The 23,516-nt window shown below is 31.7% G+C and overlaps 4 protein-coding genes and 1 long non-coding RNA gene across 7 annotated transcripts; 3 read left to right on the top strand and 2 right to left on the bottom strand.

The window, feature by feature from the left end:
* The first annotated feature begins 343 nt into the window (after positions 1-343).
* LOC134274991 (putative nuclease HARBI1) lies at positions 344-3,778 on the top strand. 2 transcript variants are annotated; one of them, XM_062757234.1, is made up of 3 exons: positions 344-609; positions 1,707-1,818; positions 2,910-3,778. In XM_062757234.1, exons 2-3 carry the CDS (start codon positions 1,707-1,709, stop codon positions 3,287-3,289), a joined length of 492 nt encoding a protein of 163 aa, XP_062613218.1. In that variant the 5' UTR covers positions 344-609; the 3' UTR covers positions 3,290-3,778. The 2 variants fall into 2 exon arrangements, with proteins under 2 accessions (XP_062613218.1, XP_062613219.1); XM_062757235.1 differs by lacking the exon at positions 344-609 and having other exon boundaries at positions 1,640-1,818.
* Positions 3,779-4,771: 993 nt separating this feature from the next.
* LOC134274990 (uncharacterized) lies at positions 4,772-8,362 on the bottom strand. Its single transcript, XM_062757233.1, has 3 exons — positions 8,084-8,362; positions 7,878-7,979; positions 4,772-5,551 (listed from the first exon to the last, which is right to left on the bottom strand). The coding sequence occupies exons 1-3, from the start codon at positions 8,247-8,249 to the stop codon at positions 5,340-5,342; spliced, it is 480 nt and encodes a 159-aa protein (XP_062613217.1). The 5' UTR covers positions 8,250-8,362; the 3' UTR covers positions 4,772-5,339.
* Positions 8,363-9,861: 1,499 nt separating this feature from the next.
* Positions 9,862-14,745, top strand: LOC134274989 (uncharacterized). Its single transcript, XM_062757232.1, has 3 exons — positions 9,862-10,099; positions 10,204-10,305; positions 12,632-14,745. The coding sequence occupies exons 1-3, from the start codon at positions 9,934-9,936 to the stop codon at positions 12,841-12,843; spliced, it is 480 nt and encodes a 159-aa protein (XP_062613216.1). The 5' UTR covers positions 9,862-9,933; the 3' UTR covers positions 12,844-14,745.
* Positions 14,746-16,214: 1,469 nt separating this feature from the next.
* On the bottom strand, positions 16,215-18,868 carry LOC134274988 (putative nuclease HARBI1). Its single transcript, XM_062757231.1, has 3 exons — positions 18,301-18,868; positions 17,657-17,769; positions 16,215-16,539 (listed from the first exon to the last, which is right to left on the bottom strand). The coding sequence occupies exons 1-3, from the start codon at positions 18,719-18,721 to the stop codon at positions 16,402-16,404; spliced, it is 672 nt and encodes a 223-aa protein (XP_062613215.1). The 5' UTR covers positions 18,722-18,868; the 3' UTR covers positions 16,215-16,401.
* Positions 18,869-19,653: 785 nt separating this feature from the next.
* On the top strand, positions 19,654-23,043 carry LOC134274986 (uncharacterized). 2 transcript variants are annotated; one of them, XR_009993746.1, is made up of 4 exons: positions 19,654-19,738; positions 20,416-20,546; positions 20,927-21,057; positions 22,649-23,043. It is a non-coding gene; the product is annotated as an uncharacterized LOC134274986 (long non-coding RNA). The 2 variants fall into 2 exon arrangements; XR_009993745.1 differs by lacking the exon at positions 19,654-19,738 and adding an exon at positions 20,087-20,189 and having other exon boundaries at positions 22,649-23,042.
* The last annotated feature ends 473 nt before the right edge of the window (positions 23,044-23,516 follow it).

Here is a 23,516-nt window from a genome sequence, read left to right as displayed (position 1 = left end):
TTGAAAATTACGTCAGAAATTCGATACCTTGTCGTTTCGACTCCCATTAGTTTAGGTCCTATAACTATAGTTATTTTAAGACCCCAGTGAATGAAAGCGTAAATTACCATCAATACAATACCGTTTCACTTTTTTTCATGCAATACTTTGTACCATATTATAAAAAACAAGATAAATAAATTAATAATTAAACATGGAATGTGTAATTATATCTGTCCATTAATTGCAGCTAAAAAAAAAATTAATGGACTGTACTAATTTCAAAATCACTTAATATAATTTTGAATACTTTAGTGATATACAATAATAAAATAAGAGAAAGAAAATTATTTAAAATTTGAAATTTTTGTATTGTGTAATTAATATTTTATACAATATATAGTATATATTACAGAGCTTAATTATTTTTTGATTTTAAATAATTGCATTAATTATTAATTTATCTAGAGAGGCCAGTGAGTGTGACACATGTATTCTTTATTCTAATGAAATTTAGGTTTTCCAAATGTCCTTGGATGTTTGGATGGCACTCAGATTAGAATTAGGAAGCCAAAACTGAATGAAGCAGATTATGTCAACAGAAAAGGCTATCATTCTTTGAATGTGCAGGTAAAAGTATTAGTAAAGTTTGATCATCTGGATCTAATATTGAAAGTCATTTAATCTTTTAAGATAAGGAAATTTTAATGAATAAACAGAAAAAATGATGCATTCAATAAAAAAATGTAAGAGTTGTAAATATTATATGCTTTTGAAACTTGTTTTTGAAAAAAAAAAAAGAAATATAAAGAAGAATATACATGTAGTTACCTATAAGTCATAATGCATATCATATGCTTACTGACCAATAATATCTTGGTACATCTGAAATCATTTCATTTTTACTTGAATACTAGATATTTTATTTTTATACACATTTCTGGAACATAATGAACTTTATTATATGATTGAATAATTTCCATCTCTCTGATTGGCTGAGATCCAACTATGTTAGAAAAATATTACGTTGTATTGACCTGCATGTGGCGTTCCAGATCAATACAAGGACTTATTTACTCTACATTGATCTAAAAATAGATTGGAAAATTCCAAATTGATACAAATTGTTTTAGAAAGCTCTTTAATCGACTGTGATTTTTATTTTCATGTGAACAATACATAAGCGAATATATATTTTAGGTGAGGGTGTTAAGAGGGTATGCAGGGTCCCCCTCCAACACTTTTACTGAACAACAATTTTTTTTTTACTTTTTTACTTTTTGGCAGTTAGTTTTCCCTGATAATACTCCTTCCTTTCAAAATCAATCCTATGAAAAAGATTGACATTATATATTTTTTTCATGGCAACTAAAATTAATTTAAAAAAACATTTCAAATTGAAACGACTGGTAAGGTTTATTCACATTTTAATTCTGCTTCTCTCTTGTAACTGGCTAGGACTTAATAAAATAAGCTGTATCATTTTATCAGTGAATCATATAATAAAACAATTATTGCTGTTTTTTCGGTCAATACAATGATTAAGCCATCTTCGAAGTACAATATTCACCTCGCCCTTCGGGCTCGGTGAATATTGTACTCCTCAGATGGCTAAATCATTGTATTGACCTCAAAAACCAGCAATAATTGTAAAATATATACTATATTGTTAATAAATTAAATTTTTGTCTGTTGTGAAATTCCCTTACACTTTAATTAATATACAGATGTGCTGTGACCACACATTTAGGATAACAAGCTGTGTTGCAAGTTGGCCTGGATCTGTTCATGACAGCAGGGTGTTCAGACAATCCGCACTGTGTGCACAGTTTGAAAATGGTGAGATTCCTCCTTTTTTTCATTAAATAACAAATAATGTGCCTCAATTCCCAAAATTTAAATATTTGCTCCTAACAGATAGTTATAACTTTTACACAATTTTTTTTAGGAGAACTGATATCCAGTGTGAAAAGTGATTAAAACCAATTGCTAATTAGTTATAATTCTAGTCCAATACGTTCCTAAGGTCTCCAAATTTATAAGATCTTTTGAATTTTATTAGCTCTTCTGAGCCAAAGGCTCAAAGAGCTATAATATACTATGGCCATTAAAATTTGTGCTGTGTGTGGTGAACTTTTTAAGCCATAACTCAAGAACCCTTCAATTGCTGGCCAATTATTGTCAAATTTGTGACAGCTCCTTGGCCCAAGGGGTACATAAAGCTTTTATTGTGGAAGTAGTAAAAATATTAACCATTAATTTAAATTAAAACTAGCACTGGGACTCTTAAGCAAAGGGAGATAATCGGGAAAATAAAACCAAAGGCACTGGTTTCTAAAAATCTTCCATTCCAGATTGAACCACCAGGCAAATTTTCACCAAACTTACTTACAAGGATCAGGATATGTTTAAGATTAAAATTTGCAAGGAGAATTACCCTGGGGCAAAGGGCGTGGTCTCAAATTCACTTTAAAGTTGACCAAAATTTACACTAAATAAATTTGTTAATTAATATTTTGTGTACTATAAAGACAAGGATCATCAAATCTTGTACGACTGGTGAATCTTAGGACTTTACATCACGTTAACTGAAAAATAGGTCACAGTGACCTTCTTTTATAATTTTGCAGGCATTTGTTTTCAAATTGATTTTGAGACATATTTTGGACATTTTAAGGCCTAGCTTTTGATCATCAAACTTTGTCAGTTGATGCATCTTAGGTCTTTGGATACTTATTAATAAGAGCTGAAGACTTCAAAAAGAAGTATGTGATAGATTGTACAATTCATCAGAAGAGCCATTCAAGGCCCTTGGGCCTCTTGTTTAAGAAAATGACCAATTTGTTTTTAAAATAAATGAAAATAAGGATACATGTAATAATTTAGATTTTTTTGAAAAAAAACATTGAATTAATTTAATTGTATTTTAGGTCAGCATGATGGGCTACTTTTGGGGGATTCAGGATATCCATGCAGGAGATTCCTGATGACCCCAATACTGAATCCTGCAACTAATTCGGAGCAGGATTTCAATCTGTCATTGTGCAGGACCCGGGTGTTAATTGAGCAGACCTTTGGTGTCTTGAAGCGTCGGTTCCAGAGTCTACACCATGAAATGGCAACAGAGCCCCCACAGGCAGCCATTTATATTACAGCCTGCGTTGCCCTGCACAACATAGGGATTCAGAGAGGTGACGTGATGCCAAACGGAGATGGATTTCTTAATCCTGTTAATGATGATGGCGTGCGCTTCCAAGGGCGAAACGATGGAATGTTCATGAGGCAGCATATTGTAAATAATTTTTTTTGAATTTGTACATTTGATACTACAGTGTAGTATATACTATAAGTCTATATCTGTACATGGAGTATTTTTAAGTCGAAAATGTGAAAAGTTTACAGACGGACGGACGACGGACACAAAGTGATCAGAAAAGCTCACTTGAGCCTTAGGCTCAGATGAGCTAAAAATTATTACACTTGTACACATATCCATACCATTTAGAAAAAAAACCCAATAAAACTCTAAATTTTGTGATCAATAAAGAATTTATTTAATTATGTCATTGTGAACATCACCACTGTCACTTTTTCTGAAAATAAGTCAGTGTATATATAAAATCATTGTAACACTATACTTATCCAATAAATGTTTTGCAAAATCATTTTGCATCTGTATGCAACACAGAATATGAGGCAATCATTTCATAAAATTACAGCTATTATACAAAAACAGCATTATATGTTTTGTATACACCCAGTATTATTCATCATGATGTAAAGAATGACAATTTCATCTTTTCACACATACTTATACTGTTATACTTTGATCTTATATGTTCTATTTTCTTATATATGTGAATTAAAAAATTGTAAAAGTATGAATTTTGATTAAGGAAGCTCTAGACACTAACAGAAATTGTTTTTTATATTTTGGACTCATAGAAAAATATATCTTGTAAAAATATGCATATTGAGACTCCTTCATTCATTTAGATCTTAGGGTATGTGCCTTATTTGCACAGGAAATCGCTGTTGTTTACTAGCTTATACTGGGAAAATTAATGAAAATAATTAAATTTCTTACTCTTGATCTTATATAATGCTAATAATATTTTAATCTATATATAAACTATGTGATTAACAGTAAATAACAATTTCTTTAATCTTACTTATAAGGGCAGATCACTCTAACTAGGTCACAGTTGAATATGTACAAATTTCAAATTTTCTGCAAAGTTGTCAGTATTTGAAAAATCTAAGTAATTACCAAATCAAAATGAATTATATGACATGTTAATTTTTATACATAACAATATGGAAAAGGATCATAGGTAATATTTTAAGCTATTATTGTTATTGTGTGTGTCAATAAAATTATTTGTACAGTATACATGTACATGTATGTAATACTTCAGTGTAGGCCTTTCAATTGCGGCTAGGGGTCAGTTTTATGAACGATAACTCACTATTAAAACATGTTGAGAGCAGACTCGGGGTATCTAACTGTTTACACGCAAGGCAGTTTTTAGCATTTACTAAGGATTTCTTTGCTCTCAGTAGAATCCAGTGGTTTTAAAATTTAGCACCAATGTTAAACTTATTTACTGTATAGTTGCAGACACAATTTCACTACATATAATTAAAAGTTTTAATTAAAATAAATAGTGAAATCTACCCTCCTTCTTAGTTCTAAATTAAATTTTTATTCAAAAAGTTACACAAGTAAGATGATCAACTGCTGCATTTACTTGTAAAAATATATATATTTATATAGGAAGTTGACATTAAATTTTCTTCTTCATAATAATCGTCAAAGAGAGTTAAAAATATTGAATATAGTCTGTTACCCATTCATTTGACCCTGTTATTTCAGGTAGAGTGAAGGCAAATCTCTTTCTCATGGTGAACACTTTTGTGTACAAAACAATGTAAGGAACCCTTTTGTGTACATAACAATTCCAATTCTGAAGCAGCCTATATGTCATTCCTATAAACAATAACTCATAAATCTGCACTAAGTTGGTCATTTTTCACACCCGAGTTACCTATCGGAAAAGTCATTTATAAATAATTAAACTTTTTAATGGTTTAATTAAATGTATGCATAAGTTATTATCTTTTTTGATAATTTCATGTACCTATAAATCTATCTCTGCAATGTTTTTTACCATATGTGCAACATGAAAAATTAGTTGAAAGGCCTATTCAGTGTCATATTAATGCATGTACATTGTATATTTATTCATAGTAAATGTTTAATAAATTCTAGCTGCATAATTTAATTCATGCCTTTATTTTTTTTAATCATTTGAAGAGAGAGAGGGGGGGGATCTATGTCAATACATGTACTAGGTAATTTACATTTCAGGCTCAGCAATAGGAATCTGGAACTCTGTTTGCAGTTTTAACTGATAATATAATTTCTTAACGTTAAAATAGGCAGTCTCCTCCGAAAGTTTTTCAGTTTCTTTTCTCAGCTTCAGAATCTCTAGCTCCAGCCTTTGTTTGTCCATCTTTAGGTTTTCGGCCAATAATTTGTCTACTTCTGAACACGTTCCCGGCCTTGTTTCTGCATTGACATTAACAAAAGCATAAGTATATTTGCAAAATAGTTATGGCCTAAGACCATTCCAAGTTTTTTATCTATTTAGCGTCTTTTTTGGTCTGTGTGTTTTTTTTTTTGTTTTTTTTTTCTTTTTTGAATAGGTAGGTAGGATTTTGTAAAATGGGTAGACGCTAAACAAAGAAAAAAACTTGGAATGGCCTAATATAAAAAACAAGAGGCCCAGGGGCCACATCGCTCACCTGAGCAATTTGCTAGGAAAAAGTACATATCATATCCGAACTAAGATGTTTACTGAGTTTGGGGGGGGGGGGGCTTGAATTTTAACCTCCTAGGGGGTCATGGTTTGAACAAACATGAATCTACACTACCTGAGGATGATTCCATATAAATATCACTAAGCATGGATTTGAAGTTCTTGAAAAGAGGATTTTAAAATGTTTCCCTATATATTCCTATGTAAAACTTTGATCTGCCATTTTGGCCCCACCCTACCCACGGGGGTCATGATTTGAACAAACTTGAATCTACACTACCTAGTGATGATCGATTTCACATGAGTTTCATCTTTTCTGACCCAGTGGTTCTTGAGAAGAAGATTTTTAAAGAATTTTCCTTTATATTCCTATGTAAAACTTTGATCCGCCATTTTGGCCCCACCCTACCCCCGGGGGTCATGATTTGAACAAACTTGAATCTACACTACCTGGTGATGATTCCACATGAGTTTCATCTTTCCTGGCCCAGTGGTTCTTGAGAAGAAGATTTTTTAAAAATGCCATTAATTTTTCTCTAATTCATAATTATCTCCCCTTGGAAAAGGGCGTGGCCCTTCATTCGAACAAACCTGAATCCCTTCCACCTAAGGATACTTTATAGCAAGTTTGGTTGAAATCGGCCCAGTGGTTTTTGAGAAGAAGATGAAAATGTGAAAAGTTTACAACAACAACGACGATGACGACGACTACAACGACAGACAACGGACAAATTGTGATCAGAAAAGCTCACTTGAGCCTTTGGCTCAGGTGAGCTAAAATAATTTGTTTGCTGTACTCTCTATCATACATGTAACTAAACTAAATTCAATATGCTTGTTCTAGCTACAGTAGATAAAACAACATGAACTAGTTTACAAAAAGCTACTGGTTGATGTATAGAGGACATCTATAATTGTGTGATATGATTCAGGTATTGGCTTTATCCAACTCGATTAAATAAACTAAGTGAATATTCACTTAGCAAGCCTCTCGAACATATACAGGATTTTAATTCTTGGATAAAGCCAATATCAAATCACACAATTATAGATGTTCTATTTATCTCATACAACTTCCCTTTTAACAAAACTTTACGTTTTCCTCTGTGAAACTACATGAATGATTTCTTATTCAAATTGATGACATATAACTTAATGACATGTGCAGATCTAGAGGGATGGGTCTGCGGGGTCAGGACCCCCCCCCCCCCTAGAATTTGCAAGGTTATTAAATTAATATACAAAAGCAAGAAAAAAGTTAACTTTGACACCTCCCCCCTGGTAAATGCGAATTTGTATTAAAGTCGTATGAAAAGTCAAAGGTTTGAAGTATTGAAACATTAAAAGTCATTGTCTAAACACCCCCTCCCCCTCTGGATCGGCGCCTGCTTAATGATGTAGCAATTTTGATGTTGAAATGCCTTGAAAGAAAATACCGGGTAGATATTGTTCAAACTGAAAATTTGAAGGACTAAGAGATCATGAAAATACTGTTAGTGTAGAAGTACTTTTTTCCATGTGCCCTATGTACGCAGCTAAAAATTTGCCACGGAAATTTGTCCAAGTGTACTAATATGAATAAAAGGCATATACTGTATATACTCGCCTATAAGTCGGTTGTATTTAATAAGCTTATATTTCAGATGGACTGACCTCATATAATACCATTCTTTTTATAGCTTGCCTATAGGTCGGACACAGAATTTTGGACCAGACATTAACTCCCCAAAAAACGACTTATAAGCAAGTGTGTATATATGGTAGTCAAAAAAAAAAATATATATCTGTGTAATTTCCTAACCACGGATTAAACAGACATTGAGATTCCGCGATATTATGACCCCGTGGAAGTATGTCTACAGTAAACTTAAGGGAAAGAATTTTCACAAATAAAAGTTTCAATAAATCTTGAGGCGAGGGGTTGTGTCAAACCAGAGGTGCTATTGATAAAGCATCTACTCGTGGATATAGCATCTAGGTTTATGCAACGGGTAGCATCATCTACACTTTTTTATGAGATAAATTTGTGTATTCATACTTCATTTCACTTTAGTACTACACGATTGAGGCACTTACTCTTCATGATGTTTTTTTCGGACACTTGAGGTGTAGCAGCTGCACTACATGTAGGTGCATCCGACAATGAACTGCATGGAGCAGGACTGCTTTCTTCAATGGCTGAAAAGTGTTGATGATACATGTATAATGAAACTACCTATTAAACTGATAATTTAGACAAATTTGTATTTGATAACATGTGATAGATTTATGCACGTCAGTACCATCTGTATCTATCCCTCCATCTATCCCTTCAACTATTGGCCTCCCATCCAGTGAATTGGCCGATGCCTCCTCTGCAGATGTCAAGGGGGGAGGTGCTGGTCCACCACCTGTCTGTCTAACTGACCGCTTGATAAGGTCAATCTTCTCTTTGGCTAAAAAAAGCATTTAAGTTTTTTAACATGCTGTGTTTAATTTAATTTTTTTGTGTGAATTAACAATAACTTTATTGTTACTTGTTAATATTAAAAATCATAACATCATTTATAATATTTAGTTAATATATATATATATTTCTGTTGGGCCACCCTTAAAAAAATTTTTGTTTGGAATTGCTGACTGGACGGTTTCAGACTCAGATTCTCAGAAGGAAGGGAGGGAAATTTCTTTTATTTTTCAAAATTGTATATAGATTTTTAATTTTTGGTAAAAATCTCAGTAAACAGTAAATACATTTTCTGACTTTTAAAAAAGTATCTATCATTAACAAAGAAACCTTATTTTGCATAGATCTGACACTACATTTTAGTGTTTTGTATTGTGCATGTGATTATAGGCAAAAAAATTGAATTTAAAAAAAGGCTTCCTACTTTTGGTCAATAATTTTTTTCAGGCGGGGGCATTTCAATAAGAAAGGAAGCATTTCCAAACAACCAATAATTTGAATTTATTATTACTATTGTATTATATAATTTCCTACATTTATTAGTAGAATGTTTATCTTCCTAATGTTTACATAGATATTAATGTCCTGTTGTTGTTATCTTAAATAAGTTGAATGTAAATGTTTCAAAATTTATTGAATGTTACTCTGACACAGGCACTTGTTTTCGTAAGAAATTTAAACCCATAACACAACACAAGCAGGTCACATATAGGTAAGATAACAACAACAGGACATTAATATCTATGTAAACATTAGGAAGATAAACATTCTACTAATAAATGTAGGACTTGATGCACGGTCAATATCCAAGACAACAGATGTTGACCTCAGATACATGTATAATATTGAAATTGGACTTTGTGTATCTTTGGTCAATATCTGTCATTCTGGGTCATTATAAATGCATCTTGACCAACATTGAGTCCATTTTGTAAAATATATAAATGGGGTGGAGGTTACTATAATATTAATGATTGATAAAAAAGTTTTAAAAAATGTATTATAGAGATCTTGTGTTGTGTTTTTCTAAATTTCTTTAGCAAAAAAGAGATGCCTGTGTCAGAGTAACATTCAATAAATTTTGAAACATTTACATTCAACTTAGAGGTAACAATAACATTAAATCTATGTAAACATTAGGAAGATATTTCTACTAATAAATTTGTTATATAATACAATGGTAATGCCAAATTCAAATTATTGGTTGTTTGGAAATGCTTCCTATCTTATTGAAATGCCCCCGCCTGAAAAAAATTATTGACCAAAAGTAGGAAGCCTTTTTTTAAATTCAATTTTTTTGCCTATAATCACATGCACAATACAAAACACTAAAATGTAGTGTCAGATCTATGCAAAATAAGGTTTCTTTGTTAATGATAGATACTTTTTTAAAAGTAGAAAATGTATTTACTGTTTACTGAGATTTTTACCAAAAATTAAAAATCTATATACAATTTTGAAAAATAAAAGAAATTTCCCTCCCTCCCTTCTGAGAATCTGAGTCTGAAACCGTCCAGTCAGCAATTCCAAACAAAAAATTTTTTAAGGGTGGCCCAACAGAAATATATATATAATAACTAAATATTATAAATGATGTTATGATTTTTAATATTAACAAGTAACAATAAAGTTATTGTTAATTCACACAAAAAAATTAAATTAAACACAGCATGTTAAAAAACTTAAATGCTTTTTTTAGCCAAAGAGAAGATTGACCTTATCAAGCGGTCAGTTAGACAGACAGGTGGTGGACCAGCACCTCCCCCCTTGACATCTGCAGAGGAGGCATTGGCCAATTCACTGGATGGGAGGCCAATAGTTGAAGGGATAGATGGAGGGATAGATACAGATGGTACTGACGTGCATAAATCTATCACATGTTATCAAATACAAATTTGTCTAAATTATCAGTTTAATAGGTAGTTTCATTATACATGTATCATCAACACTTTTCAGCCATTGAAGAAAGCAGTCCTGCTCCATGCAGTTCATTGTCGGATGCACCTACATGTAGTGCAGCTGCTACACCTCAAGTGTCCGAAAAAAACATCATGAAGAGTAAGTGCCTCAATCGTGTAGTACTAAAGTGAAATGAAGTATGAATACACAAATTTATCTCATAAAAAAGTGTGGATGATACTACCCGTTGCATAAGCCTAGATGCTATATCCACGAGTAGATGCTTTATCAATAGCACCTCTGGTTTGACACAACCCCTCGCCTCAAGATTTATTGAAACTTTTATTTGTGAAAATTCTTTCCCTTAAGTTTACTGTAGACATACTTCCACGGGGTCATAATATCGCGGAATCTCAATGTCTGTTTAATCCGTGGTTAGAAAATTACACAGATATATTTTTTTTTTTGACTACCATATATACACACTTGCTTATAAGTCGTTTTTTGGGGAGTTAATGTCTGGTCCAAAATTCTGTGTCCGACCTATAGGCAAGCTATAAAAAGAATGGTATTATATGAGGTCAGTCCATCTGAAATATAAGCTTATTAAATACAACCGACTTATAGGCGAGTATATACAGTATATGCCTTTTATTCATATTAGTACACTTGGACAAATTTCCGTGGCAAATTTTTAGCTGCGTACATAGGGCACATGGAAAAAAGTACTTCTACACTAACAGTATTTTCATGATCTCTTAGTCCTTCAAATTTTCAGTTTGAACAATATCTACCCGGTATTTTCTTTCAAGGCATTTCAACATCAAAATTGCTACATCATTAAGCAGGCGCCAATCCAGAGGGGGAGGGGGTGTTTAGACAATGACTTTTAATGTTTCAATACTTCAAACCTTTGACTTTTCATACGACTTTAATACAAATTCGCATTTACCAGGGGGGAGGTGTCAAAGTTAACTTTTTTCTTGCTTTTGTATATTAATTTAATAACCTTGCAAATTCTAGGGGGGGGGGGGGGTCCTGACCCCGCAGACCCATCCCTCTAGATCTGCACATGTCATTAAGTTATATGTCATCAATTTGAATAAGAAATCATTCATGTAGTTTCACAGAGGAAAACGTAAAGTTTTGTTAAAAGGGAAGTTGTATGAGATAAATAGAACATCTATAATTGTGTGATTTGATATTGGCTTTATCCAAGAATTAAAATCCTGTATATGTTCGAGAGGCTTGCTAAGTGAATATACACTTAGTTTATTTAATCGAGTTGGATAAAGCCAATACCTGTATCATCACACAATTATAGATGTCCTCTATACATCAACCAGTAGCTTTTTGTAAACTAGTTCATGTTGTTTTATCTACTGTAGCTAGAACAAGCATATTGAATTTAGTTTAGTTACATGTATGATAGAGAGTACAGCAAACAAATTATTTTAGCTCACCTGAGCCAAAGGCTCAAGTGAGCTTTTTTGATCAGAATTTGTCCGTTGTCTGTCGTTGTAGTCGTCGTTGTTGTCGTCATCGTCGTTGTTGTTGTAAACTTTGCACATTTTCATCTTCTTCTCAAGAACCACTGAGCCGATTTCAACCAAACTTGCTATACAGTATCCTTAGGTGGAAGGGATTCAGGTTTGTTCGAATGAAGGGCCACGCCCTTTTCCAAGGGGAGATAATTATGAATTAGAGAAAAATTAATGGCATTTTTAAAAAATCTTCTTCTCAAGAACCACTGGGCCAGGAAAGATGAAACTCATGTGGAATCATCACCAGGTAGTGTAGATTCAAGTTTGTTCAAATCATGACCCCCGGGGGTAGGGTGGGGCCAAAATGGCGGATCAAAGTTTTACATAGGAATATAAAGGAAAATTCTTTAAAAATCTTCTTCTCAAGAACCACTGGGTCAGAAAAGATGAAACTCATGTGAAATCGATCATCACTAGGTAGTGTAGATTCAAATTTGTTCAAATCATGACCCCCGGGGGTAGGGTGGGGCCAAAATGGCCGATCAAAGTTTTACATAGGAATATATAGGGAAACCTTTTAAAATCCTCTTTTCAAGAACTTCAAATCCATGCTTAGTGATATTTATATGGAATCATCCTCAGGTAGTGTAGATTCATGTTTGTTCAAACCATGACCCCCTAGGAGGTTAAAATTCAAGCCCCCAAACTCAGTAAACATCTTAGTTCGGATATGATATGTGCTTTTTCCTAGCAAATTGCTCAGGTGAGTGATGTGGCCCCTGGGCCTCTTGTTTTTTATATTAGGCCAATCCAAGTTTTTTTCTTTGTTTAGCGTCCACCCATTTTACAAAATCCTACCTACCTATTCAAAAAAGAAAAAAAAAACAAAAAAAAAACACACAGACCAAAAAAGACGCTAAATAGATAAAAAAAAACTTGGAATGGTCTAAGGCCATAACTATTTTGCAAATATACTTATGCTTTTGTTAATGTCAATGCAGAAACAAGGCCGGGAACGTGTTCAGAAGTAGACAAATTATTGGCCGAAAACCTAAAGATGGACAAACAAAGGCTGGAGCTAGAGATTCTGAAGCTGAGAAAAGAAACTGAAAAACTTTCGGAGGAGACTGCCTATTTTAACGTTAAGAAATTATATTATCAGTTAAAACTGCAAACAGAGTTCCAGATTCCTATTGCTGAGCCTGAAATGTAAATTACCTAGTACATGTATTGACATAGATCCCCCCTCTCTCTCTTCAAATGATTAAAAAACATAAAGGCATGAATTAAATAATGCAGCTAGAATTTATTAAACATGTTCTATGAATAAATATACAATGTACATGCATTAATATGACACTGAATAGGCCTTTCAACTAATTTTTCATGTTGCACATATGGTAAAAAACATTGCAGAGATAGATTTATAGGTACATGAAATTATCAAAAAAGATAATAACTTATGCATACATTTAATTAAACCATTAAAAAGTTTAATTATTTATAAATGACTTTTCCGATAGGTAACTCGGGTGTGAAAAATGACCAACTTAGTGCAGATTTATGAGTTATTGTTTATAGGAATGACATATAGGCTGCTTCAGAATTGGAATTGTTATGTACACAAAAGGGTTCCTTACATTGTTTTGTACACAAAAGTGTTCACCATGAGAAAGAGATTTGCCTTCACTCTACCTGAAATAACAGGGTCAAATGAATGGGTAACAGACTATATTCAATATTTTTAACTCTCTTTGACGATTATTATGAAGAAGAAAATTTAATGTCATGTTTTTTGTGTTCGCGCTTTTTCACTTCCTATATAAATATATATATTTTTACAAGTAAATGCAGCAGTTGATCATCTTACTTGTGTAACTAAGCACGAATGAGAATGACCGTGAATAAAAATTTAATTAGGTTAGAACTAAGAAGGAGGGTAGATTTCACTTTTTATTTTAATTAAAACTTTTAATTATATGTAGTGAAATGGTGTCCGCAACTATACAGTAAATAAGTTTAACATTGGTGCTAAATTTTAAAACCACTGGATTCTACTGAGAGCAAAGAAATCCTTAGTAAATGCTAAAAACTGCCTTGCGTGTAAACAGTTAGATACCCCGTGTCTGCTCTCAACATGTTTTAATAGTGAGTTATTGTTCATAAAACCGACCCCTAGCCGCAATTGAAAGGCCTACACTGAAGTATTACATACATGTACATGTATACTGTACAAATAATTTTATTGACACACACAATAACAATAATAGCTTAAAATATTAACTAAGATCCTTTTCCACATTGTTATGTATAAAAATTAAAATGTCATAATTCATTTTTATTTGGTAATTACTTAGATTTTTCAAATATTGACAACTTTGCAGAAAATTTGAAATTTGTACATATTCAACTGTTACGTAGTTAGAGTTATCTGCCCTTATATCTAAGAAATTGTTATTTACCGTTAATCACATAATTTATAAATAGATTAAACTATTTTTAGCATTATATAAGATCAAGAGTAAGAAATTTAATTATTTTCATTAATTTTCCCAATTTAAGCTAGTAAACAACAGCAATTTCAGCTCACAAATAGTCCAGTGTCTTTGAACATTTTTCCTGTGCAAATAAGGCACATATGAAATGAATGAAGGAGTCTCAATATGCATATTTTTACAAGATATATTTTTCTATATGAGTTCAAAATATAAAAAACAGTTTTTGTTAGTGTCTAGAGCTTTCTTAATCACAATTCATACTAAAAATTTTTAATTCACATGTATAAGAAAATAGAACATATACGATCAAAGTATAACAGTATAAGTATGTGTGAAAAGATGAAATTGTCATTCTTTACATCATGATGAATAATACTGGGTGTATACAAAACATATAATGCTGTTTTTGTATAATAGCTGTAATTTTATGAAAAGATTGCCTTATATTCTGTGTTGGATACAGATGCAAAATGATTTTGCAAAACATTTATTGGATAAGTATAGTGTTACAATGATTTTATATATATATATACACTGACTTATTTTCAGAAAAAGTGACAGTGGTGATGTTCACGTAATTAAATAAATTCTTTATTGATCACAAAATTTAGAGTTTTATTGGGTTTTTTTTCTAAATGGTATGGATATGTGTACAAGTGTAATAATTTTTAGCTCATCTGAGCCTAAGGCTCAAGTGAGCTTTTCTGATCACTTTGTGTCCGTCGTCCGTCCGTCTGTAAACTTTTCACATTTTCGACTTAAAAATACTCCATGTACAGATATAGACTTATAGTATATACTACACTGTAGTATCAAATGTACAAATTCAAAAAAAATTATTTACAATATGCTGCCTCATGAACATTCCATCGTTTCGTCCTTGGAAGCGCACGCCATCATCATTAACAGGATTAAGAAATCCATCTCCGTTTGGCATCACGTCACCTCTCTGAATCCCTATGTTGTGCAGGGCAACGCAGGCTGTAATATAAATGGCTGCCTGTGGGGGCTCTGTTGCCATTTCATGGTGTAGACTCTGGAAAAAAAAAAATTTCAAGACACCAAAGGTCTGCTCAATTAACACCCGGGTCCTGCACAATGACAGATTGAAATCCTGCTCCGAATTAGTTGCAGGATTCAGTATTAAACATGGGTCATAGGAATCTCCTGCATGGATATCCTGAATCCCCCAAGTAGCCCATCATGCTGACCTAAAATACAATTAAATTAATTCAATGTTTTTTTTCAAAAAAATCTAAATTACATGTATCCTTATTTTCATTTATTTTAAAAACAAATTGGTCATTTTCTTAAACAAGAGGCCCAAGGGCCTTGAATGGCTCTTCTGATGAATTGTACAATCTATCACATACTTCTTTTTGAAGTCTTCAGCTCTTATTAATAAGTATCCAAAGACCTAAGATGCATCAACTGACAAAGTTTGATGATCAAAAGCTAGGCCTTAAAATGTCCAAAATATGTCTCAAAATCAATTTGAAAACAAATGCCTGCAAAATTATAAAAGAAGGTCACTGTGACCTATTTTTCAGTTAACATGATGTAAAGTCCTAAGATTCACCAGTCGTACAAGATTTGATGATCCTTGTCTTTATAGTACACAAAATATTAATTAACAAATTTATTTAGTGTAAATTTTGGTCAACTTTAAAGTGAATTTGAGACCACGCCCTTTGCCCCAGGGTAATTCTCCTTGCAAATTTTAATCTTAAACATATCCTGATCCTTGTAAGTAAGTTTGGTGAAAATTTGCCTGGTGGTTCAATCTGGAATGGAAGATTTTTAGAAACCAGTGCCTTTGGTTTTATTTTCCCGATTATCTCCCTTTGCTTAAGAGTCCCAGTGCTAGTTTTAATTTAAATTAATGGTTAATATTTTTACTACTTCCACAATAAAAGCTTTATGTACCCCTTGGGCCAAGGAGCTGTCACAAATTTGACAATAATTGGCCAGCAATTGAAGGGTTCTTGAGTTATGGCTTGAAAAGTTCACCACACACAGCACAAATTTTAATGGCCATAGTATACTATAGCTCTTTGAGCCTTTGGCTCAGAAGAGCTAATAAAATTCAAAAGATCTTATAAATTTGGAGACCTTAGGAACGTATTGGACTAGAATTATAACTAATTAGCAATTGGTTTTAATCACTTTTCACACTGGATATCAGTTCTCCTAAAAAAAATTGTGTAAAAGTTATAACTATCTGTTAGGAGCAAATATTTAAATTTTGGGAATTGAGGCACATTATTTGTTATTTAATGAAAAAAAGGAGGAATCTCACCATTTTCAAACTGTGCACACAGTGCGGATTGTCTGAACACCCTGCTGTCATGAACAGATCCAGGCCAACTTGCAACACAGCTTGTTATCCTAAATGTGTGGTCACAGCACATCTGTATATTAATTAAAGTGTAAGGGAATTTCACAACAGACAAAAATTTAATTTATTAACAATATAGTATATATTTTACAATTATTGCTGTTTTTGGTCAACTTTGAATGATTTAGCCATTTGCCCCAGGAGTAATTCCCCTTGCAAATTTTAATGTTAAACATATTGTGATCCTTGTAAGTAAGTTTGGTGAAAATTTGCCTGGTGGTTCAATCTGGAAAAATTTTTAGAGCAATAATTGTTTTATTATATGATTCACTGATAAAATGATACAGCTTATTCATTAAATCATAGCCAAATACAAGAGAGAAGCAGAATTAAAATGTGAATAAACCTTACCAGTCGTTTCAATTTGAAATGTTTTTTTTAATTAATTTTAGTTGCCATGAAAAAAATATATAATTTAAATCTTTTTGATAGGATAGATTTTTAAAGGAAGGAGTATTAAAATTCAAAAACTAACTGCCAAAAAGTAAAAAAGTAAAAAAAAAATTGTTGTTTAAAAGTGTTCACACTGGATATCAGTTCTCCTAAACAAAATCACCTAAAATATATATTCGCTTATGTATTGTTCACATGAAAATAAAAATCACAGTCGATTAAAGAGCTTTCTAAAACAATTTGTATCAATTTGGAATTTTCACACATCTATTTTTAGATCAATGTAGTCAGTAAATAAGTCCTTGTATTGAACTTGTTATCCACATGTGTGGTCAATACAACGTATATTTTTCTAACATAGTTGGAATTTCAGCCAATCAGAGAGATGGAAATTATTCAATATATATATATAGTTCATTATGTTCCAGAAATGTGTATAAAAATAAAATATCTAGTATTCAAGTAAAAATGAAATGATTTCAGATGTACCAAGATATTATTGGTCAGTAAGCATATGATATGCATTATGACTTATAGGTAACTACATGTATATTCTTCTTTATATTTCTTTTTTTTTTTCAAAAACAAGTTTCAAAAGCATATAATATTTACAACTCTTACATTTTTTTATTGAATGCATCATTTTTTCTGTTTATTCATTAAAATTTCCTTATCTTAAAAGATTAAATGACTTTCAATATTAGATCCAGATGATCAAACTTTACTAATACTTTTACCTGCACATTCAAAGAATGATAGCCTTTTCTGTTTACATAATCTGCCTCATTCAGTTTCGGCTTCCTAATTCTAATCTGAGTGCCATCCAAACATCCAAGGACATTTGGAAAACCTAAATTTCATTAGAATAAAGAATACATGTGTCACACTCACTGGCCTCTCTAGATAAATTAATAATTAATGCAATTATTTAAAATCAAAAAATAATTAAGCTCTGTAATATATACTATTATATTGTATAAAATATTAATTACACAATACAAAAATTTCAAATTTGATAAATAATTTTCTTTCTCTTATTTTATTATTGTATATCACTAAAGTATTCAAAATTATATTGAGTCCCGGTTCTCTCAATGAAATTAGAGTGTACAGTCCATTAATTTTTTTTATTAGCTGCAATTAATGGACAGATATAATTACACATTCCATGTTTAATTATTAATTTATTTATCTTGTTTTTTATAATATGGTACAAAGTATTGCATGAAAAAAAGTGAAACGGTATTGTATTGATGGTAATTTACGCTTTCATTCACTGGGGTCTAAAAATAACTATAGTTATGGGACCTAAACTAATGGGAGTCGAAACGACAAGGTATCGAATTTCTGACGTAATTTTCAACAACTTTCGTTTTCTTACCTGCAATGGCGGAGAAGGCACGTTTCACGGATAAGGCGTCGTTTCCAGTGGGGAATCTAACAAATCTCCGGCACAGATTGGAAAGATGGGAAGCAATATCCCGAATACATCTGCCGGCCGTACTCCGGGAAATATTCAACGAGTCCCCGATGAGAAGGTGGATAGCACCAGTGGCCAAGAACCTCAGGCATAACAGTAACTGCAACAGTGGTGGCAAGGGGTTGTTGCGTCCTGTGGGTCTTGCAAGATTGGGAAGAAGTCCAAGGATGAACAGGATCGTCTGAGGTCGGAAACGATACCTTTCGAAAACTTCGTCCTCGTCCAAATCTTCAAGGGGATTGGAGCGGTCTCTAAAAAACCTCGGACGCCTGTGCTGCTGAGCATTTCGATAGCGCCAAACTAAAACCCTGCGAGCTGCCATTTTTACAGACGACACTTGAGATTGACTCTGAGGTTGGTTTGGAGCATACTTGAAAAATCTTGAGTTTGTACTCCGTTGGAGTTTGAGTATGAGTATAATAAATTTTTATAACCTCCATTTTGGAGTACGAGTTTGAATTTGGAGTAGGAGTTTTAACAAACTTTTCTTTTTACATTTCTATGAATTTGAAAATGTTGATAAATCTTTTTTGCATTTGGAGTACGAATTTGAACTCCAAAAAGTTTTATAACCTCGGATATTCTCAGTTGTCATTTCTAATATTTCTATGAATCTTTAATCACAGTGACCAAAAGAAGGATATGGAGATAATCAATCAGATCATATTATGCCAATGAATCTTTTGTCTCAAATCTTTTTTAATGAAATATACAGAATCTTTTGCCTTATTTGTCACTCATATTTTTACATTCTGGTGCAACAGTGGCCCAATGAAAGTGGGAAAAACTCAGTCTGAGCATCTCTGTAAATCTATAAACATGTGTGCCCCCCCTTTTTTTTTTTAAACCTTCATGTATATACATGTATGTATTTTATTTAGTCAGTGATTTCAAACATCAACATGTAAAATATATATTGAGTACTTTGAAAGTGAATATACATGATTTGTACACCCTGAATATTCTGACATACTAATGGTGACATCAGTTAAAAGAGTAATCAGTTATGTAAAATTCAGTTTATATGAATGTAAATGGGGTATTTATTCTCATTTTATGTAAGGTATAATTTGCATGTAACCCAGAGTGTATTTAATATTACTATGATGGGTCATTCTGTGATTGAATTTAAATCAGAAAAAATGTTTACTAAATTTTGGTAAAATACATATGGTATCTTTTACATTTCTGTCCTGTTTGTCTGTCAATTGTTGCTTTACTTCCTTTGTAAAATGAGGTTAATTTGTGTATCACTGAATATTGTATGCTTTTTTTTCAGGATCAGCTGAGATGTTATTTCACTGGATTATTTAATTGGGCATATAATTGGATAATTCTGGTAAGTTTGTCTTTGTTTTGTTTACATTTCCTATGAAGGTCATCTTTGCATTTAACCATGATTATATGGTTTAATTTAATTACTGTGTAATTCTTATGTGATCTAATATCTCTAACATTCATATAAGCACAGTCTTATTTTGTCTAAAATATACTAAGGAAACTTCATATTGTTAATAAGTCCTTTTGCATAAATTATGATATAATGTCATAATTCATTATGTCTGTTACCCATGGAATTCAGACTTGTTAAATTGTGATCTATAAGGAATGTAATAAAAGAAAAAGTAAGAATCTACAAAAGGTTTATCCTTGTTTTGATTCTAAATATGTGGTATATATGGCATACATATATTTTCATTTTCACTTTTGTTTCTTGGTAATGAGCTTTTCAAAAAATGTAGGACTACATGTTGTATATGCTAATATCTTTTTGTATGCTGTACTGACAGGTATTAAACAAAATTGAATATGCTGTTAAGAGAAAGTCTGTTAGTGTCTAAAAATTACACTGATAATCATTTTGTATTTGTGATATTAATACAGTAACTGTGCTTCTTTTGTTATCTAAAGATAACATGATGAACTATTTTCATGAACTTTTTGGCACTGTATTTAAACATGCAATGTTTCATGCAGTTCCTTGTCATATTAACAAAATGATTATATTTTCTACAGTCCTCAACCTGGAAGATATGTTTTATTCCCAACCATCTATAATCCATTCTCTATGAAGTTCAGCCTGTCTGCCCAAATTCCTTTGGAAATACATAGTTAGTCAACCAACATAGAAACAATCAAACTTGAAGGTGAAGTTTCAATGAGATATCATTTTCATTTATTTAATTCTGTTTTATTTAAATGTTTATATTTTAAAATGGATAAAAAAAATGGATAAAAAACATCTGATAATGGAAATCAATATCATAAAGATAGTAAGTTTTTTAGTGTCTAAATAATTAATCTGATAATCATTTTATTTATGATATTAATACAGTAGTTGTGCTTGTTTATTATCTATAGATAACATGATGAACTTTTCTCATCTGGAGTTAATGTTAAAAACAATTTTTTGAGATTAAAAACAAATATTTTCATGATCTTTTTTGGCATTGTACATGTTGTATTTAAACATGCATTGTTTCATGCAGTACTCTGTCATATTAACAAAATGGTTTTATTTCTACAGTCCTCAACATGGAAGAATTGGTTTGTTCTTAACCATCTATAATCCATTCTCTATGAAGTGAAGCCTGGCTGCTGGTCTTCCTTTGGAAATACACAGTTAGTCAATCAACATAGAAACACACAAACTTGAAGGTAAAGTTTCAATGAGATACAATTGTAATTTTTATTTATTTATTTATTTATTTACATATGCATTTTTATATTTTTGAATTGATAAGTAAATGATATATGATTTTTTTAAAATAAAGAGGGCTTGGTGGTCATGGTCATGTTTAAACTCTATTGATATCCTTTAGAAGAAGAAGAAAAGGCATAAAAATTCATGATCAAATTTTTAAAACTAAAATGTATGAAATTTTTCTTTGCCAAATGATAGTTAACAGCTGAAGATAACATATTTATAGAATAAGTTAAATATGGCTAATTTGTTTACCCCCAGCTTCCTTAATAGCATAGTTGGTAAAGATAGCAAGTTTTGACTTCAATTGCTGATGAATTCTGAATTTTCCATTTAATATTAACATTATATCAAAGAGAAAGAATACTATAATGTGGCTCATTAGGATGACCAGAAAAGAAATCTTAATGACCCTCTTAACTATGTATAAAGATTGTAACCTTATAACTGATGTAAGATGATCTGATTGTGTGGAAATAAAATTTCCTGGTGTTTCTACTACCCAAGATCTTCTTATGAGTGTATGGGACTGCTGTAAACCTTCTCCTGTTTATAAAAATAATACCTTGGAGCATGACACTTTATTCATAAAAGGTACTTTCAATATCATTTCTATGAGTTTGTGTTCTTTCTTTTTAATAATCTAGTGTTATATCTCCTTTAACCTCATTAATATGTATGCTTCCAACATCTTAGATCTGTCTGTATAGTTTCTTCAGCTCTTTGAACACAAATACCCTGATTCAATCTTTTGAGGTAAACATCATAGAGACATCATAGATGATTATCAGAGTGTATATATCACAATCTTGACCATAAGGTCAATTTAAATGGTCAAAGGCACAACAAATGAAAGTGAAAAGTTCTTTTCTTTTTTTTTTTTTGATCAGAATACATCATTTTGTAATAAACAAACACTGGAAAGTTACTCTCATAATGAGCCTTAATGTCTTCCAAGAGTTCAGTTTGGACTTCCTCCATTAATCCTTGTATCTTGTAATCCTTGTATCTCCAATGGTTTTGTGGGTTTAAAATCCTGTGTCTTTGTCAATCTTTTTTTTCTGACAACTGTTTTTTCTTATCATCTATAAACTTAGCTTCTTCTCTAGTCAAGGGTCTTTCAGGGTAATCCAAGTAATTCTTACCCTCTTTTGGTAATAAATGGTTATATTCTTCATTGGCTTCTTCTGCAATCAAGGGTCTTTCTATGTAATCTCTGACAACATTAGGATCACCCTTTTCTGGACATAATTGGTTATATTCTTCTTGAGAAATGATCTCAATAGTGCCATCTTTTTTTATTTTAACTGGTATACCTCTGTCTACATCTTTCTCTGAAAGAACTCTCTTTCCAAACTGAATTTTACTCATTCCTTTACTCTTTTCTTTACTGGAGGTGTTACCCATGGTTAATATGAAAAGTCAAAATCTGATGTAACACCTTGTATTTATACCCTTTTTGTCTATATTTAGAATTCCATCAAGCTTATATTATATAACAATTTTTTTTTTTTCAACTAAGACATTTTTTTTTTAATTTTCCAGGATTCTCTAGTGAGGGCTTATGGAAATGATCTATGTCTACTCTCAGAATGGTGAAAGACTATCAGATTATGCAAAGACTAACAGAATATCCTCTCCTGGAACACTGAAACAAGAAAACCAAACTTAAAAGATGGAGGATTTAAGAAGAACATAAATATGATTTCCAACTAATTTAACCAGTACGATCATAGACTGTGGTTTACAGGATGACAAAGAAAGAAGTCAGGATTGTATCTTTCACTGTCAGACACTGACTATGGATAAAGTGTAATCATTTATCAAACTGAGATTTAGTCAAATCAAGTATTGAAAATATGATTTTCTGATAGCATGAGCTCTTTAAAAACTAATTCTCACGGACCTCAAAGTATCTGAATGTGAGTTTTATTTTGACCAATTCATATTGAAGACTGTTGTTATGTATGGTAATTACACATTTAAACCTTTTATTTTTACATCTAATTTTTACAACCCCGTAGAAATTACACAGATATCCAGATGCTGAATTTAATGTTATTATTTAACTTTCCTGGAATTGTAAATATATTTTGTTTGTGTATGTATCATGACACAATTTAAAATTGAAAGGACCCCCAAAAGATTGTCCCATAATATTTTCACTGTCAGTACACTGACTAGCTTAATGGTGACTTAACAAGCATCTTATATAGAATCTTTGATCTAACTTTTAGTTATTTTAATATCATTTACGAAAATCTATTCCAACTCATAATTCTGTCTCGATCATAATTTCTGCGAGTTTTTTGTCAAGGGTGCTTGCTCGAGGTGTCTATCTTAAAATCATTTACAGTGATAATAAAACAAGACATTTGTATCAGAACTATATTATTTTTTTTAATAAATCATT

The sequence above is a fragment of the Saccostrea cucullata genome, unplaced genomic scaffold, assembly GCF_032062105.1.
Source record: "Saccostrea cucullata isolate Sc308-1 unplaced genomic scaffold, CSIRO_AGI_Scuc_v1 ctg6709, whole genome shotgun sequence".
Lineage (NCBI taxonomy): Eukaryota > Metazoa > Mollusca > Bivalvia > Ostreida > Ostreidae > Saccostrea > Saccostrea cuccullata.
The sequence above is the reverse complement of the archived record's forward strand: the minus strand, read 5'-3'. Positions and strand labels throughout refer to the sequence as shown.

Excerpts from the sequence above, each read along its gene's own strand:
- LOC134274989 (XM_062757232.1), top strand. The coding sequence starts at position 9,934 with ATGCTTTTTTTAGCCAAAGAGAAGATTGACCTTATCAAGCGGTCAGTT. Across the intron at positions 10,100-10,203 it reads TGGAGGGATAGATACAGATG|CCATTGAAGAAAGCAGTCCT; the intron begins GTACTGACGTGC and ends AACACTTTTCAG. Across the intron at positions 10,306-12,631 it reads CGAAAAAAACATCATGAAGA|AAACAAGGCCGGGAACGTGT; the intron begins GTAAGTGCCTCA and ends ATGTCAATGCAG.
- LOC134274991 (XM_062757234.1), top strand. The coding sequence starts at position 1,707 with ATGTGCTGTGACCACACATTTAGGATAACAAGCTGTGTTGCAAGTTGG. Across the intron at positions 1,819-2,909 it reads GTGTGCACAGTTTGAAAATG|GTCAGCATGATGGGCTACTT; the intron begins GTGAGATTCCTC and ends ATTGTATTTTAG.
- LOC134274990 (XM_062757233.1), bottom strand. The coding sequence starts at position 8,249 with ATGCTTTTTTTAGCCAAAGAGAAGATTGACCTTATCAAGCGGTCAGTT. Across the intron at positions 7,980-8,083 it reads TGGAGGGATAGATACAGATG|CCATTGAAGAAAGCAGTCCT; the intron begins GTACTGACGTGC and ends AACACTTTTCAG. Across the intron at positions 5,552-7,877 it reads CGAAAAAAACATCATGAAGA|AAACAAGGCCGGGAACGTGT; the intron begins GTAAGTGCCTCA and ends ATGTCAATGCAG.
- LOC134274988 (XM_062757231.1), bottom strand. The coding sequence starts at position 18,721 with ATGGCAGCTCGCAGGGTTTTAGTTTGGCGCTATCGAAATGCTCAGCAG. Across the intron at positions 17,770-18,300 it reads TGCCTTCTCCGCCATTGCAG|GTTTTCCAAATGTCCTTGGA; the intron begins GTAAGAAAACGA and ends AATGAAATTTAG. Across the intron at positions 16,540-17,656 it reads ATCATTCTTTGAATGTGCAG|ATGTGCTGTGACCACACATT; the intron begins GTAAAAGTATTA and ends ATTAATATACAG.